The following is a 15,667-nucleotide window of genomic DNA, read 5'->3' as shown; positions in this document are numbered from 1 at the left end:
AGTTTTGCTTTTTTCTATAGAAACAAATCCATTTATAAAAAAACCTCCAATTTGTAAAGTATCAAGCGTGTTATCAATACTTAGTCTAACGACAGACGCTACAATTACAAACTGACTGTCTGCTCTGGGAGCTTCTGCAGCAGCAGCAGCAGCGTCTCAGCAAAAAGTAGCAGAGTGAGACATCTGTTGCTGCTGTAAACAAACGTTAGCTGTTAAGGAGCAGCTGCTCTCATGTCTCTCCGGGTTTCGGTGCTTGTTTTCAGCAGCAACTCTCCTGCTCTCTGCCTGCTCAGCCTGCTCTAGGAGTGTCTCTCTCCGGATGGCAGGTAAGTTGCTCCGGTTCTGGTTCTAAGCGGCGGTTGTCCTCGTCTGGCTCGTTCCCGTCTGTGTGCTCTGCAGCCTGGCTAGTCACAGAGGATGACCTGCTGGCAGCAGCCTGAAGCCCGCTGTCACTAACTCTTAAATAAGGGCAAGAGCTAATCTAAAAGTCTAATGTTACAGATCAAGGTAAGCTCTCTACGGATGAGCGTCATATTTTGGAAAATGTCTGGCGTAACCGGTAATACCGAAAATTTCCTGACCGTGGCATCCCTACTGACAATACAATCTGTTATCAATTTATGATCTGATTCTGGGTCTGTTTTGGATGAATTCAGCTGCTATGCTGCTGTGTTTTGTTCAAAAAGCAAAAATGAAGCATTTCTATGTTCAGTGATGTTAAAGAAAATTTAAAAATGGATGAGGAAAAATGTTTCGCAACTCTATAAGACAATGAAAAACAACAAATCCTCACAATGGAGAGTCTGGAACCATAAAATGTTTGGCACTCTTGTTTGAATGATGACTTCAAACAACCAATCAATAATTACAATTGTTGCCATTTTATTTTCTATTGATTGCCTAATCAGCTAATCAGCCTAATCAGCTGTCTACTCATCTCATGGCCAGACAACAAGTAGGATTAACAGAAAGCAATCCAAACAATGGGCTGCTTTCTATAGAGGTATTGAACATTAATGCACTATCCAATAAAAGTTATCTGTGTACTTGAAAACTTACTGACAACTCAAAATCTAAAACTAATATTTTGTCAGAGTGAAACAAGCGTACAGATTGAAAAGTGAACACAACGCTTGTTATATGTGGCGTTTTTGTACAGCGATCAGACTCTTACCCAGAGGGATGAAGTCGGAGCTGGACTTGAAGAGAGCCGAGGGCAGAAGCTGGAACTAAGCACAACACAAATATTCAAGTCACTTCAACATATCGTTTTCTACATGTCAACTTCTTTCTTTGTCTTTCTTCCTTTGTTTTTTTTTCAACATTCTCTCTCATAGTCATTTATTCCAGTTCTTTTTCTTTCCCCTCGCCAATGATTTAAAAGAAAAACAGCAGTACCTCTTTGGTCTCATCAGGGTCTGTGTGGTCCACAGTGAGCGACAGGTCGTTCTGTAAGTATTTGAGCGCGCTCAGTGGCTCTGACTGGGCTTTCTCCTCGAACCTGGACAACCAAAACACACTGATGGTGAACAGCATCCAGTACACTGTACGCACAGTGGTGTTGCAGTTATGACGACTAACCACTAGATGGCAACAGGAGCAAAGCATTCCCGTCCCCGCAGCTCAGTGGTCAGTTTCCCATCATGACCACTGTGGAAGATTCCATGCCTTTCCATAACTAGGTCAAAGGTCTTTCTCAATATAAAAACCATTTTCCCTTGAAATATTTACTTTTACTTTCATTTTTACAAAAGGACAGACTCATCTACAGTTTGTACTGTTGTTGAATGTAAAATGTAATAAAAGGTAGTAAATAAATGTATGAAAGTAGTAAGAAAAATATGGATATTCTCGTGGTTTCAGCATTGTGTCTGATACATATCATCTGTAAACATTCAATGAGATAACATTTAAAAAGTAAAATGGTACCCAGGTTTGGGAACCTGAATCTGGTCAATAATAGGTTTGGCTGGCTTGTAAAAGTGGCCAGTAAAGTTATTGGGGTGAGTCAGCTGCAGCTCTCTGACCTCTACTAGAAGCAGGTCTTAAGGCCAGGGCCATATTGGACTGTCCTGATCACCCCCCCCCTCCACCTTCAGGCCATAGATAAAGAGTTCCTGCTCAGAGGACAAAGGATACAAAGGGCCCTATCTTACACGCGGTGCCAAGTGCAACGCAAGTGTCTTTGCTACTTTAAGAGCAACGCAGTTGTCATTTTCCTGTCCAGCATCCACGCTGTTTAAATAGCAAATGCACTTGCGCCCATTTTAGCGCCCGTGGGTGTGTTTGTCTTAAAATGGAGGTGTGGTCAGGCGCGTTGTTGGCCAAATTGTGGCAATACACGTAGGGAATTAAACAACCCGTCAGGATGAGGGTGTCTGTCAAGACCTTAAACTGGTGGTCTGGGGCCAGGGGAGGGTCCAGGAGCAGTAGGGGGCCAGTGTGCTTATAATGGATCGTGCGCTTTCACTTTGTGCACGAGGAGATCCATTTCCTCTACAGAGAAGTGTCCCTTCTTACTACTTGGCAAATGCACCATTATAACAGCAATCTGCCAAGATGCAAACACACCTGGCTTTTAAAGGGAATGGGAGATGACACTGTGTTTGGTTTATTGCATGTTACGCCCAAAACACACCCATGATTAATGAAGAGACTCAGGACAACTCCTTTGAATCATGCGCTTGGCACTCCGACCATTTTTTCTGTCCTTAAACTAGCAAAAATTGATTTGGACACACCCTAACTGCACTTGTGTGTGCTCAGGTCGTTAAAATAGGGCCCAAAGTCTCTCTTTGACCGTGATCTCTGCACCTGCACTTCATGTATTCTTTGCACTTCATTTTGATGTGATCTCACATTGTCCCTGTGATCTATTATGTGATGTATATTATAGTATAGTAAGTACAGGATAATATAAGATTATGTTTTTTATGATGAATGTGTTTTTTATATTTTTCCCCTGGTGGGATAATAAAGTTGGACTTGACTGGAGGACACAGCACATGTCATGGAGCAGTGGTGGGAGAAATAGAGTGCAGACCTGTATTTCCTGATGAGGTATCTGCAGTGGCGGAGCAGGTACTCCTTGGAGGGCCGACACAGTTTGAGGGACCAGAAGTCGTCCAGTCGCATCTTGGGAGAACAAGACTTTCCGGGGTTTCCACCAAACAGGTAATGCACCTGGAAACACGTAGTGATTTATTACTCAAGTCTTCAGTCTTTAAATATACACAAACCTAAATCTATATTTCTTAAACTTACAAAACTCTGGTTAAATTGGATGGTTGTGCAAATGGAAGTATTGCATTATGTGTGATTTCTTTTCTCCACAGTTAAAAAATCGAACTATTCAGCACAGAGTTTCTTGTTTTTTAAGCTTCCTGCAGGTTTGCATTATCTCCAAACTCAGATCAATTCTCTGTACTTCTGAGTCTCTTCGGAGAAAGTCATCCCTGCTTTCACATCCTCCCACTTTGAATATCGCAACTCGTCATATTTCGGTATTACTCAGTCTTTGTTTATCCCGTCTCCAACTAGTTCAAATTGAAACTGAAAGGGTTTTGATAAGGTCAAAAAAGGAGGGACAGACAGTATTACTCCCATCCTTGCCTCCCTACACTGCTTGCCTATTAGTTACAGAATTGATGTTAAAATCCTGACGTTTTTACAAGGTGTTAAATGGTTTCGCCGTCTCTTACATCACAGAAGACAAACTTCTGTCTGCCCCGAGATCCAGGACAAAGTGTTATGGGTACAGGGCCTTCTCTTTCACTGCCCCAGATCTATGGAGTTACCTTACTCCCACCATCTGTTTCTCTCCCACTACTGAGATCTTCAAGAGTCATCTTAAAACACATTTCTACTCATTAGCCTTCTTGACTTTGAGTTAATCAGCTCAGGTATTTCTTCTGAAGTCTCTGTAGGTCTGAGCTGCCAGTATGGCCTTTACTAGTATTATCAGTTTTATTTATCATAACTCTTTGCACTTGGTTTTCTTTAACCTGGGCTTATACCACTGATTCTGAATTGGATTATTTAGGGTTGGATAGGTTCAATTTGCAAGGTTTGTGGGGTTTTTTTTAAAGTATTCTTCTGATTCGATCGTTTTTGAAGGAAGACATATCGCAAGGATTGGACAATCTTATACAAATACTGTGACGCATGGACAGTTAAACTTGTTGAATTTCAGCTTATGTTATGTGTTTGATCTTAACTTTGAAATAAGAAATTGAGTCACAAGGGGGGGTTATCATCCTCTCCATGACTCATCCAGAGATAAGTCAAAAGGAGTCTGGCTGTAAAAAGCCTTCATCTTCAGATAATGTTTTTGCAGCGTAAATAAAGGAAAATGCTCATTTCAGTGTTGACCTAACAGAAGACAGCTCTGATCAAGATGTAGAACCAGGTGTGTAAATGAACAGCTCATGAGGAGACGTGTAAACTCCATGCAGCATGAATAAAAATCTGATAAAACTGAGCTGGAGTTCGCTTACCAAAAAAAAAAAAAAAAAAAAAGTGTTTTTGAGTGTCACTACTTGAGTGTAAGTCATGAAAATTGTGTAGCACAAGTGTGTGAGTGAGCTGTGTGTGTGTGTGTGTGTTACCTTGTGCATCTCATCGTAGACCAGCTGGTGTGCGAAGCGTGGACACGGCTCCTCCTCCTGCAAAGCCTTGCTCGGGTTTTCTTTCACTGCCTGATCGTTCTTATAGACACATGACCTGAGCAGGAACACACACACACACACACACAAACAACAAATCAGTCTACACACAAGCACGCACACATGGCTAGTAGAGAGGAACGGGCACACATCCACATAATGCTGCAAATGTCTCGTTGACTTATTTCACTGGACACTGAGTACAAGAACAGCAGCTGAAATCAATGTACTGGAACAGTGAGGGCTGCAGCCTGACAGCCTGTTCTCTCTTTACATACATGTTTGCACGCGCACACACACGCGCACACACACACACACACACACAGAGAGCATGCAGTTCCCTTGTGGAGGCCTGAGGATCATCAGCTCCGTGTCGTGAAATGCTGTGTGGATATTTGCATAAAAGCGTTGACGTGTGTGCGTGTGTGCGTTCTTTGCATGCTCTCTGCTGTCTGTTGTGGTGAAGATCTCAACTAGAAAGAGCTGGTGTGTGTCAGTGTTTCCTGTGAGCGTGTTTGTCACTTCAGTGATGATCACAGGAACATCTCGGCTGCAGAGAAAGTGTGTGTGTGTGTGGTTTTTTTTTGTTGTTTTTTTTCTTCTTCTTCTTCATTCTCTCCTACCAGTTGTTGCGGGCGATGTCGTAGATCCAGAAGGAGTTGCGGACGTTCTCCTCGCGTTTGTCCTTGTCTTTGCTGAGGCCCGACAGGACGTGGATCTCGTTGAGGTCAGGGTCGATGGTGGCTCTCTGGGTGAAGCCTGTCATCGGCACTACAGAGGCAAAAAAAAAAAAAAAAAAAACACAAAACAACAACGATAAATCAACAGTGCAGCCTACAGGGAGGTCGACTCAGAAATAAAAATCATTTATTATTCCAGAAGATGTGACAGAAAGTGATTCGGCTGAGATAAAGAAATTATAATGTTTAGAAGTTATTCAGGTCAGTAGTTCTTACTAGCATAGAAGCAAAAAAAAGAAAAATGGTGATGACAAGCACGACTTTGACAAGCTCCATTAGTAACAGAACTTTTCTATTAGTTTTTCCCCCAAATAAAAAGAGGAAAAAGCAGAGAGCAGCAGTATTAGAGGCTGTCAAAGAAAACCACTTCGCATTCCTCATATTTATTAGAAATCCATCATAATTTTGTCATCCTGTTCACTGCTGTATTCTGTAATTTGTGTTCTATTCTGTACACACATCTATTGCATTGTCTGTTCATCCGAGGAGAGGGATCCCTCCTCTCTTGCTTCTTCCTTTTCGTCTCCATTAAAAGGTCCTTTTAGAGAATTTTAAGGACAGAAGATGTTGTATTGCTGTACAGGCTGTAAAGACCCTTGAGGCAAATTTGTGACATTGGGCAACACAAATAAAATTGACTTGACTACTTGATAACATAGCAACACGCCACCATGGCAACAAGGCCCCGGAAGAGACAGAGTGAGCAGCATGCAGATTCAGCTGGTGTGATTGGAGGAATGCAGACATGCACTGTTGTTCTGTGACAAAAGAAGACCTGAGACCTGCAGCGGGTAGAAGCAAGTCGCCACACCTGCAAGTCGACAATAAAACCTTTTTCCGCTGCAGACGTTTTGATAACATCAGCAGGAAAAAACAGGTGTGATCGATAACATTAATAAAATGTTTAGAGGTATAAATGCTGCTGCTTAATATTTGCCTTGGATGACGATAAAAAGCTTGTCCTTAACTTCTCGATCAATTGACAGGACAGCCAGCTGTCCTCAGCACACGGATCTGTTTATTAGAAACCTTATCTAATGCAGCCCAATCATATTTATATATAGTGAAGCTCTGGCTCAGCACAGCACCATTTATAGCAGTCAAACTCAAGTAGTTCATATTACAATTTTTTTTTTTCCACATGAATTGTGAACACGGAGGAGGAAGCACAACGGGCATAAAATTCATGATAAGCTGCAGGCGGCTTGGCACTGACTGACTGACTCAGCACTGAAGCTGGAGCTCCGATGTGGTGAATTCAACTCATGATAGACATAACTCATAGTAGACGTTTTGACATGTCAGGTGTTAGTAATAAAAATCAACCATGGCTGGATTCATTTTAGCTGCATCAGTTTTAGGTTCTTGGTATTGTACAAGCTGTCTCACAGTCACACTTGAATAGAACAGCACGACTGTTGACGTCACCACACCTGTGCTCTTCCTGCTATGATGAAGGTCTCTGGTATTCCTAAGCCTTGGCATTGATTCTACAAGTCTCTGAACTCCACTGGAGGGATGAACACCATTCTTCCAAAAGATTTTCCCTCATTTGGTGGTGGAGAGCGCTGACTAACATGTCAGTCTAAAATCTCCTATAGGTGTTCAATTGGGTTGAGATCTGGTGACTGTGAAGGTCGTAGCATATGATTCACATCATTTTCATACTCATCAAATCATTCAGTGACCCCTCGTGTCCTGTGAATTGGGGCATTGTCATCCTGGAAGACACCACTCCCATCAGGACAGAAATGTTTCATCATAGGATAAAGGTGATGACTCAGAACATCTTTGTATTGATTTGCAGTGACCCTTCCCTCTAATGGGACAAGTGGACCCAAACCATGCCAGCAAAATGCCCCCAAAGCATAATTTGTCACCAATCTGTATATTTATCCATCATCAGTACTGTCATTTTTTTTTTTGTATTTGATCCAACTTTCCATATTATATAGTAACATGTATCTGTTGTAGCTCATTATAATTTTCTTATACAATGTCAAAATATTATATTATATTGACTGTCAGTCTCCAGATAACAGAGGTGAGATTTGTCTGCCAGGTGTCAGTTGCAGGTCCTGCAGCAGTCAAAGCTGACTGCATTTTAAATTCTATTTGGTTTCAATTTTGTCCAACAAGTCATGATTTAAAGAGAACTGAGCCTCTTCTGAAATTTTACGACTGTTCTGAAATGAACATCAAACTCTTAAGTTGACGGAGCTCTGACTAGGTTTATACTCTCTTTAGATGGAGGAGACAAGCAACATTATTCCAAATCAGGCCTAAAAAGATCTTTTTTTAAAAAAAAATGTCTTCAGGAGTTTTCTCTGCCGGAAAAAAACAGGAGGGTGATTTCTCCTGGAAGTTCTAGAGAACCAGACGACAGCACGTAACTGTGATTCATCATCAATACCCCACAACAGTAACACTATTGTTAATGTAGGGCTAACTTTGAGATTAATGCTGCCATTGTGGGGCAACACTGGCAGTGTTTTATTAATTACGCTAATATAGTCTAATATCATTTTGGCTGAGATCAGACAGTGTATGTGGACAGACATCAGTGGGACGAGATGCCGCTGCAGTGCTGAACCCGGCCCGAGCCACAGCACACATCCACATGCGAGACTGATTTATGAAACACAGACAAGAAAGAGAGAACTGTTTGGGCTTGATGCTTCCTTCCTGCCAAAAAACATTCTGTTCTTTCTTGCTCTGATTCTCACACATCCATTTGAATTTGTCAATTTTCTCCCTCCCATAGCCTCACTATGTCCAGATTCTCTCTGCCTGCCTGGCTCTGGCAGGTCGGTAAAGAGGTGGGCAATCAGCAGAAAGAAATCTATTTATGCGGTGTTTGAAGTGGAGCTGAGAGCACAGCAGAGGTATCTGTCTGTCAGGGCAGGAAGCATCTGACTGTGCCCGAGCCTTTTAAAAGCAGAAAATCTGTCACATCTCCATTGAAAGAGGCACAGAAGCCGACCATGCTGCAAAACGCCTGGAGAGCACCACCAGACACTGAATGCAACAGTCTGCCATCATCACTGGTTCTTTATGCTGACTGATGGAGCCACAGGTTGGAGCAAAACGTTACCCATGAGGCTAGAGGGGAGCTACCCAAAAACACTCGACTAGAGGAGTCAAGCGATAGCATTGAAAATGAGCACCCTGCACACTGAAAGCAAAAACAAGACACAATGTGTCAAGGAATGATTGTAATGGAGAGTTTCTACATCCCTATTTATATCAGTGTGTGAGATGCAGGGAAATCCCTGCACAAGTGTCAGGTGTGTATTCCTGTCAGTTGAATGTATTTTCAAAGTAAACTTAATTTGTGACTGAAACATCCAACGAGAATTTCCATCTCCTATCTGTTCAGAGCAGGTGTTCTGAATGAATATGTGCAGTATTGAGATTAAATATGTATTTCATTTCTGCTGTTTTGGTGAGTTAAACCAGTGCTGATATAAAAAGGGATTTCACTGAAACTCACTTCACTTTTGGTAGAAATTGATATTGCAAACCAGTTGATTTTTGAAAAGAATAAACTATTCCAATTTGAAACTGCATGAGGAGTATTAGTATCAAGTATTACAAACTGTGAGTACATAAAATCTCAGATATTTAACCATTAATCTGAACTTTAAGGTGTTAGGATAGACAGCCAGAGTTCACACAGAATAATATTTAGGCCAGAATCAGCAATTATCAATTAATCTGCTGATTATTTTCTGGATTCATTGTTTGTACAACTTCTTCAAAAGTCTTACTGATGTCCAGCTGTCCCAAACTCTCACTTTGCTATCATGTATGATAAAGAACACCATCAAATCATCACATTTGAGAAGCTGAAACCTGATCATTCATGCTTTTAAAACAGGCTGATTAACTGATGATGAAAATAGTTGCTTTATTCATTTTCTGTCGATCAACTTAGCGATTGATCAACTTATTGTTGTAGTTCTACCTTCAAGTGTTTCAGTTTCGTTAGAAGATAGGAGGGCATTCTCAATAAACATGAACTGAATATGAAGATTAATGTTGGATTTATGGTCATTTATGTTTTATGTGTATCGATTAAACCAACAAGATATCAAGAAAATGACGTTGAGCTTGTCTAGTTTTGTCTTTTTTTGGTCCTTGCTGAATATGTGTTGTTTTCTTCTGTGTTGATGTTGACTTGTTGTTTATATATTTGTTTCATTTGTAAAACCTGTGAATATAAACTTCTTCAAATGAATGAATATCCGGAGTTCTAGCACATTAAATAAAAATAAATTAATTAATAGATAAATAAATAAACACACACACACACACACACACACACACACACACACACACACACACACACACACACACACACACACACACACACACACACACGTTGCCCTAGGTCACTTTTGGGGATATTACATAGACTTACATTCATTTCCTGGAGACTTACCCTAACCTTAACCACTGACCCAAAAACCAGCTTTTACCAGATGGACATGGCTTTGTCCCCAGTTGGACATGCCATCCCCAACTGGTCATTAGTCTGAAATTTGTCTTTGAAAGTAGCCTATGACAGACACATACACACCCAAAATGACTTCGTTTACAAAGAAAGTGGGAGGATCTGAATGCCTGGAATCAGTTTGACATTCATTTCAGAACTGATCAAAGAATTACTTCAGCAGGGAAAACGAAAGTACTCTCAATGGTTGCTATGGAAAGTTACAATTTAGCAAACAGTACAAGCCTCAAACAACAGAGCAGCTATTTCTTCAACACCCCAGGACTACTGGCCGATAATATATAGGTGAGAGTCCTAAACTCCTCACTGACCAGAGCATCCAAACAACCTCCTGCAAACAGAAAGGCTCAGATACAGAAACACCCCATCTCCTGCACTGTCACCAAACCAGACCACTGACCCAAACCACCTTTTATCCTTAAAGCTACAAGAGCCAGCAAGATGGAAAGACCAATTCACACCCCACTTGGAGAAACGAGCCCCATCGATGGCTATCATAACTCACCTCTAAGAGCCAGTCACACACAGAGACAAGCTGGCACCAAACTTTAATCTTACTGTGAACTCTGACCTCTAAGACTTAAATGATCAACAAAACAACTGTTCACTGTACAAACCAGCATAAGGCACATGCTGCACGATATGCCATGCTCCAGTGACATACAGACACTCACACACATTTAACAGAATACTCCACATCAAACATGTGGACACACACACACACACACACACACACACACACAAGCTCTAACATGTAGACTTAATATTGTAGGCTGATAGATGTGTGTATATCATGTGTGTGTCATTATGTGCTTTAGTTAGACTTTTATTCCACTGCCTTTAAGCCAAGAAATCTACCACGAACATAATTCAATCATGCTTGATAACACTTACATCATGTTTGGTATCATTCTGCTTGGTTCACTTTCAGAACACTAAAGCTACTAAAATGCAAAATTAGAAATTGTACCCGCCTGTCTGTGGACAGGAGGGGACTGACTCTGCAACCCTGGGATTGGCCAGGATGCACCTTGTGGGCAGACCGAAACTTTACAACAGTGTGTTATCTGAAACTCTTGGCTGCTTTTTGCTGGTTGCTAGTTTCTTCTTACTTTTGTCTTTGCCCTTCTTACTTTCCGCCACACCGGTGGAAAGCTTGCATCCTGCCAGTCTGAAGATGTGATTCAGAATAATAGGGAGGTGAAACCTCAGAATCTAGAGTCATGAGTTAAGGATCAAGACTAGGAGAGCATAAACCCAAGAGCGCTCTTCCAACGGGAACTTTACAAATCCAGCCAACTCGCACATCATTACAAGATCCAGACTCCGGCTCCTCACTCCATTCTCTACAAGAAGCCAACCCCAGGGAGCAAACAAGTATTTGTACAAAACCTTCATCGACTTGCTTAAAACCTGGTGCATTCCTAATCAGGTTTTATCAGGTCTCTCATACCAACTACACAATAGATAACTCTGCATCATGCATGTTTGTAAAATGTTGTAGTGTTTAGTACTTGTAGCTGTAGTGTTAGTAATAAATGTGTTTCTTGTGTTTGCATCTCAGTCACTTATCCTTAAAAGCCCTTATACCCTCGCAAAATCATAATTAAGATTAATAACAAACATAATTCTGATTGACTTCTCTTGTGTGGCCAACAAGGAGGACTATTTCCCTATTGTTATACCTTCTCTAATATGAGTTATGCCTATGGACGAATCATTTCATGTTGGAGTTGTGCACAATAATAACTCATAATGCCCCCATAAAATCATAAAGATATATGAGTGCACAGATTCCTCCACAGACCAACCAGTTGTTTTTTTTTTTACAAATGCAGTTTTGTTATCAATTTGGAAAGGTTTTAAAGGTTATCGTGTCAAATATTTAAATTAACCTTTCCAAAATGAGTGCTGGAATCTCCTTGATATTTAATCCTACGCAGAGAAAAAAAAAAATCAGGGGAAATATATGACGGATCATAAATCTCACCCATGCCCGAGTCCTTCTTGGTGCCGTCTGATATGATCTCTACGTGGTCTCCGTCCACATCGTAGCTGAAGAAATCATTGAGGTACGTCTTTGACCTCTGACCCCCAAACACATAGAGACAGCGGTTTCTCTGTTTTGAGAAGAGAGCAATGGAGGAGAAAAGAAATTATGATGAACATTTAAGCTTTAATAAAAAAATTCATCAGGCGGGATTATTCACACAGCAACAGAAATAAACTCAAAACGTGGACTCACAGTGTGGAAGAGCATGCAGTGTCCGATGCGGGACTGGACGTCCTCTGGCCCGGCGTTACACGAGTCTTCCCGCAGGAGGCTCCACGTCCCCGCCTGACAGTGGTAAGCGTAGAGGCCACTGAACTGGGGCTCCGACGTCCGGCTGTCCTCCACGCTGCCGTTACACGTCAGGATTCGACCGCCGAATGTGTAGATCATATGCTTCTCCGAGTCCATGCACATCTGCAGGAAGGGCAGAGGGCGAGGGGGACGAGGGATGTAGGAAAAAGGAAGCAGGCGAGTTCAGACAGAGGTTTAGCGGAGGAAGTGAAGGGCAGCAGGATGAGTTCCTGGTTTCCACTATTTGTGTTGAAGGATTAAATGTATGCTCGTAGCCCCGCATCTGTGTCATCAAACTCTTCTCCATTCATTTTGAATGGAATTATAAATGAACGGCATATATACTTTTGCAAATTCTAATCTGTATTATGTACTGTACCAACTTTATAAAAACAACTCAAATGATAACACTAAATAGAATCATATACTTTAGATCTCAAGACAAGCTATTCAAATAAAATCATTTTTAGCTACCTGATGGTCAAACACCAGCTTTGGCCCTCCGTCAGCTGACGTGTCCTCGCTGAGTAGCGTCCAGGTGTTGGCGTCGATGTCGTAGCGGTAGAAGTCGCTCTTCAGAGACTTACTGTTCCTGACGCTGGAGTCGAGGTAACGGCCCAGTGTGTAGATCTGACGCTGCTGGGAGTCGATGCACATCTTGTGGCAGGAGCGAGCGCTGGGACCGCTCTGAGGGATACACGGATACAGACAGGCATCTGTTCAGCTGTTTAACATTTGTATTCGTTAACATAACCAGTCAATAACCTGTCCTGATGACTGGGTAGCTATGGCTGGAGATTCCTGAACAGCAGTTGGGATATTATGCAAATAAATTATTTCATACAAAAGGTCTGCTATAGTTGATAGTCTATATGTTACGAAGAGGGCAAAAGAAAGACCCGTTTGAACATATTGTTCCTGAACTCATTAAGAGTTTGAGGCACTGATGAAAACTATAAATCATACTGACAAGTAAGCTCTATCGCACTCCTAAATGTTAATTAAAAACAGAACTTCCTCCTGAATTCTGTCAACATTAGATGAGAGCAGCACTGCGCCAGAAGGTAAACCAGCTTCTGCTTAACATTTAAAATGCAATCTGGCTTTCTAACTATAAAGACTGTTCTATAAAAAAAAAAAAACTGTTTCATGTTCAAAATACTAAAACAGGATCAAAGTTGACAGAGGAAAGAGGGTGTTAATGAGAAAGCATTTTGGTACTTTCCCACATTTTTTTTCAATACTACATAGATAAAAAATATTTGGTTCATACAGGAATCTTTCTCAGTGACCAGCTTTACTTGAGTTTAACAATAACACTCTTTGGCCCCTCCCTCTCACCTCTTTCTCAGTGTCCCTGGAGATGCAGGCCCACTGGTTCTCCTGAACACTGTAAGCCCAGAAGTCAGCCAGGTCCTGCGTGCCATCCCAGCCCCCAAACAGGTACACGGTCTCTGTAGGCACAAACATTGCTCAACAAGTGGCAAACTGACAAGAGCTGACTTTTTTTTATAGTCCGATCGTTTTTTGACCCTGATCTGAGTCTTTTAATTCTGTACATGTGCCAAGACAAAGTTTAAAATTGCTGTATTTATTTAACCTACATACTACAGTTGCACAGTGAACACTTGATCCACTGTAAACCTGCATTAAAATGACTACAACTATTCAGATGAAAGCTGGACAACTCTGTATCACAGCTTTCCTTCAACAGTATCTTTGAAAAGTATCCAACAGTGGTTTGTATGAAGACAACAGTGAGAGGAGTGTGGAGCTGTAGTTAAAGGGTTGCTAAATAGGATTTCTCCCCTCTCTCTCTGGGGTTTTTTTTTTTTTTTGGCAACCAAAAGTGCTTTTTCCCTGATTCATCCACTCACATGGCTGTGCATAAGGAAACTGCTGCAGTGTTTTAATGAGCATTTTATAAAGCAAATGTTCCAGGAGTTAACAATAACTGATCAGAAATTGATCAGGTGTTATATAGATGACACAATCCGTTAGGAACGCCTGGACCGACCGCAAACCCAAGCATGCGGATCGCAACGCTCACTTTCTGCTGCTCAAATTCCAAAGTCTCCATCTGTGTTAAGAGTGTAGCTTTCCCAACCATCAACAATATTCCGAAACACATCTGGAAATTACTCAGTGAAGAGGGTACGGTGTTAAAAGACACATAAATATTGCGGTGTTTTACCTCTTTTTCGACACATTTGTGTTGCGTCTCTAATTAAGCGGCTTACTGATCTCTGATATGTAAACACTGTCTGGGTCAAACATAGGCCACTGTGGCTCAAGCTGATGGGAGTTATGGGAAATTGCAATCGTATCACAGACTTGTGTAGGAGGAACTAAGTTATGCCATTACTGTTACCATTCCAAAACAGAAAACCGGCTGGAAAATGAGTTGCGAAAGCCACGAAGTATTCAGTGAGTCACTGGTAATTATTAAGAATAGGTTTGTTTTGGCCACTGGATCATAGAAATTGTATTTATTGCATTTTTAGTCATTAAGATTTCATTTTTTGCATAAATGTGTGCTGTGGTGTTTCAAAGCAAAGCGCTATTAGAGATCACGCCCCTCCTGATGTTAAGGACGCGCTGACCGTATGTGTGGCTGATGGGTTTAGGAGGTAGAGGTGAACCTAGACGTTGTGAAGTCCCGCCTTGTGTTGAGACGTGTTAATAATCAAAAATCAGAAAATAATTACAGAGGCTCTACATGGGATCAGAAGGCTGTATCACAAAGTGAGATAAGTTTAAGTTTATCTCAGGCTTTCCTGGTATCATGAAGCCGGATCTATTTTAACTGCATTATATCACCGTGGTAACCTATACGGTGCGTGGCTAACCTCCTCCGGAGCAGGTTAACTTTAGAGGATCAGCTCAAAACCTCAGATCACAGGAAACAACTGGATCCTGACAGAGAAATAAGGACTGAGTTTATGATACAGTAGATGCTTTATGGATGAGTAGAATTACTTTGCTGTTCGAGGCTTTCCATGTGTCCAGTCTGGTTTTCAGAGCGTCTAACAAACAACAATTTACAACGATAAATGACACTGCGAAGTTGCATTACATTTCTTTCATTCTCTACATGATAGATAGATATCTTTTATACTTTTATTGCATTACTGCAGCCTAGAATAACATTAGGTTTTTTTTTTCTTCTCCTCTCTCCTTTGGCAGCAGAAACAGACCTTTAACTTTAAGTGTATCACATAATCTTCACAGATTGTCATAGATAAAGCAAAAACACTCATTCCACACTACCGAGCATGTTGAAAATACCAGATGGATTTTAACAGACATGCATAGTAATACCTACACTTATTTATATATCATATTACCTCACTTTGAATATTTGGATATTAATTCCTAGTGTTACTACAGCTTTTTATTCTTT

The 15,667-nt window shown here is 41.2% G+C and overlaps 1 protein-coding gene across 5 annotated transcripts in view; it reads right to left on the bottom strand.

Moving 5' to 3' along the window:
• mkln1 (muskelin 1, intracellular mediator containing kelch motifs) overlaps positions 1–15,667 on the bottom strand; it is a 32,052-nt gene that overhangs the window by 6,728 nt on the left and 9,657 nt on the right. For all 5 annotated transcript variants that reach the window (XR_006400630.1, XM_044343718.1, XM_044343716.1 and 2 more), the window contains 9 exons: positions 13,606–13,718; positions 12,739–12,951; positions 12,166–12,387; positions 11,911–12,040; positions 5,288–5,435; positions 4,608–4,722; positions 3,044–3,183; positions 1,399–1,501; positions 1,175–1,229 (listed from right to left, as the gene is read on the bottom strand). Coding sequence is in view for 4 of the 5 variants with exons in the window: in XM_044343718.1 (XP_044199653.1) it covers positions 1,175–1,229; positions 1,399–1,501; positions 3,044–3,183; positions 4,608–4,722; positions 5,288–5,435; positions 11,911–12,040; positions 12,166–12,387; positions 12,739–12,951; positions 13,606–13,718 (1,239 nt within the window). In the remaining variant the exon portion in view is untranslated. The remainder of the gene's footprint in view (positions 1–1,174; positions 1,230–1,398; positions 1,502–3,043; positions 3,184–4,607; positions 4,723–5,287; positions 5,436–11,910; positions 12,041–12,165; positions 12,388–12,738; positions 12,952–13,605; positions 13,719–15,667) is intronic.

This window comes from Thunnus albacares, chromosome 23, assembly GCF_914725855.1.
Source record: "Thunnus albacares chromosome 23, fThuAlb1.1, whole genome shotgun sequence".
NCBI lineage: Eukaryota > Metazoa > Chordata > Actinopteri > Scombriformes > Scombridae > Thunnus > Thunnus albacares.
This window is presented reverse-complemented; position numbering and strand designations above follow the sequence as displayed.